Genomic DNA, 2,479 nt, shown 5'->3' with positions numbered 1-2,479 from the left:
CGCCGTCGGCACGGCCTTGATCGGGGGCTGGCCGACCTCGGCGATCTCCGCAGCACCCAGACGCCCCGGCCCGAGGCCGTCGTCGTCGTTGGCCTGGAGGCAGTACGTGCGCTGGATCTCCATGGGCGAGATGGTCCATTCGCCGTAGTTGAAGTAGTCGAAGGCGTCGGCCGGCGTCAGTGCTCGAAGGTCGTCGTGGCTCATCGTCATCGAGCACAAATCCGAATGCTTGCTTCCCGAAAAAGACCACCATCATTGTATTTTAATACCATATTTGCTGCTTCCGATACAAATACGTAGATATTGGGCCGCTGTACGCATTGTATTATTCTTGTCGCGATCCCAAGTGGGTTTTTCCCTCAATGCGCGCGTGGTGCCCAGTTCCGTGCCGTGTCCCAGGGTACTACGGATAAACTGTTTTTGCCCTAGTAGCGGGCGGACTGGCTAACCGATAAGATCGGACGGTTCCACGCACAATACCAGCGCCTTGTAGTACAGAGAGCTCGAGCAAGCTAGCTGCTGCCGCGTCTTCTCGTCGGTGGCTGCTTGGACCAGCTCAGTGAGACCAGCCCGTTGGTAAAGATACCATCCGGATAAGGAGCCAATCAAACGCCGACCATGTCCCACATTGTGCCTGGTCGAGCGATCGCGCCGCCCACTCGCTTCGACGATGGACAAGTCAAGGTGCGGGGGTGGTCGACCACCCGCGCGGTCTCGCTCGGATCTATTGAAGCGACAAGCTGCATGGTTCCAGGAGCTCATTCAAGGGTTCATATGCCCGAGATGGATCGCGTCACATTTGTTTCCACTCGTTCTCGACGGTGATTGGCTACACACATTGTGAAAATGGCCAAAGTGAGTGAATTCCGCGGAGTCGCACCTTCATTCAGCATCGAACCAGCTAACAGAAGAACGACTTGTCCTTGATAATGCAGTCTCCCTGTCATCGACCTTGTCGTAATTAGTACCATCTACGCTCGGTAGAATGAATGCCTTCTCGGCAATTCAATGGTCCTCGTTTCCATCGATACCCAATTCGAGAATTTGTCTGCGTCGACAGGGCATACATAGCCACCTCATGTGCTGACCATCAAGTACCCACGCCATCGTTGAATGCCAGGTACAGACACGGCGGTAATCAGGTCGATTGGTTTTACGTGGTTGTCTGCGCTTCCCACTCGTGCAGCAGTCCCTTGAGGCGCTGCGCGACAAAATCGTTTTGGCTCGTGATCGCGAACGCGTCGTACGGCGGTGATATCGTCGCGGCGCCGCCAAAGACAAGCAGTTGCTTCTCAGCGCCCATGGTCGTCTCGATGCAGCGCTACGCAGCATTCCAGTATGAGTGCAGAACCAACGAGCTCGACCGTATGTACGCTAGCGAGAAAGGTCTGCAGTGCGAGCTGCGCAGCCTCGTGCGACTCGAATCGCTTGGTCTGTGCGCGAGCATTTACGTGCGCACGCAAAGCGGCGATGTCGACGCCACCGTCCGCATCTTCTTCGATGGCAGCGATGGCATGGCCCATGACGGCGCGACTCTGGACGGCCATCGCGTCGTCGTCGAGCGAGAGGAGGACAGCAATGCCATTCTCTGGGTCCACACTATAGAGCGCTCCTCGGAGAAAGCTCATGTTGGTTTGGCGCAGCACGACGGCGGCGCCCACGAGGTGCGCATGGGCCACGTATACGGCATGCGCGCCGGCCATGTCTTTGTATCCGTACGATCCGGATACGTAGAGTCAAATACGTGGCAGCCGCTCTGCGCAGCCAACGCATTCAGTTTGCCATTTGAGGTCAGTCATGACTGGTCCATGGGTCCTTGGGCATCTTGTGGTAACCCGTAGTGGAAGACATTCCTATTGCGCCTACGGTCACATACATGGCACTGGGTGTTAACTTTGCTCACGTCAACACCACCATTGTGACAAGGCGATGTGTCTTTTGTGCGTGTGACGGAGAAGCCCGTTGATGTGAGACTGTACCGCCTTTGGCAGCAGTCGGTAGCTCCGCTGCCACTTTCCGTTCGGCTCGGATGTACTAGTAGTAGTTACACTAGTTGAGGCCATGCTTCCCGCTTCGCATGAGCCTCGCCAGTCCCTACTATGCGAGCCGTTCCGGCCAAAGCGGCGAACCTGGATCGCTACCCATTTCGATGCAGAGGACGCAGATCAAAACGCATGCATTATTGTCTTTTCGAAACGACTGCTTCCGCCGTGCGGTAGACGGTCTTAAAACGGGTTGGAGCTGGGCTGCTCAATGTAGACCCAGAGCGTGATAAAGATGAGGCCAAACGCAATGAGCGACTGGCCAATGAAGTTGCCTTGGTCCATGAGGCTAAAGTAGCTCCACCCAAAGTACTCTTGGATCGACATGCGGACGCTCGGGCCGAGCTTGGTCGCGATGAAGAGACCCATCATGAGACTCGCGACGAGGAGCGACGCGCCGTGGGACGTCTGGAGCGTGTTGTACGAGGCGAAGAAGC

General features: G+C 56.4%; 3 protein-coding genes across 3 annotated transcripts; all 3 read right to left on the bottom strand.

The window, feature by feature from the left end:
• Positions 1-12: 12 nt before the first annotated feature.
• Positions 13-204, bottom strand: SPRG_18274 (hypothetical protein; the record flags this gene model as incomplete). The annotated part of the gene is made up of 1 exon (XM_012357712.1): positions 13-204. A coding segment is annotated over one exon (192 nt), but the record flags the coding sequence as incomplete, so codon positions are not given.
• A 949-nt stretch (positions 205-1,153) lies between these two features.
• Positions 1,154-1,703, bottom strand: SPRG_18272 (hypothetical protein; the record flags this gene model as incomplete). The annotated part of the gene is made up of 2 exons (XM_012357711.1): positions 1,154-1,321; positions 1,374-1,703. The coding sequence occupies 2 exons, from the start codon at positions 1,701-1,703 to the stop codon at positions 1,154-1,156; spliced, it is 498 nt and encodes a 165-aa protein (XP_012213101.1).
• A 522-nt stretch (positions 1,704-2,225) lies between these two features.
• SPRG_18270 (hypothetical protein) lies at positions 2,226-2,450 on the bottom strand (the record flags this gene model as incomplete). The annotated part of the gene is made up of 1 exon (XM_012357710.1): positions 2,226-2,450. A coding segment is annotated over one exon (225 nt), but the record flags the coding sequence as incomplete, so codon positions are not given.
• Between the last annotated feature and the right edge of the window lie 29 nt (positions 2,451-2,479).

This window comes from Saprolegnia parasitica, assembly GCF_000151545.1.
Source record: "Saprolegnia parasitica CBS 223.65 unplaced genomic scaffold supercont2.1086, whole genome shotgun sequence".
NCBI lineage: Eukaryota > Oomycota > Saprolegniomycetes > Saprolegniales > Saprolegniaceae > Saprolegnia > Saprolegnia parasitica.
Note: the sequence above shows the minus strand (reverse complement) of the source record. Positions and strands in the feature narration are given on the sequence as shown.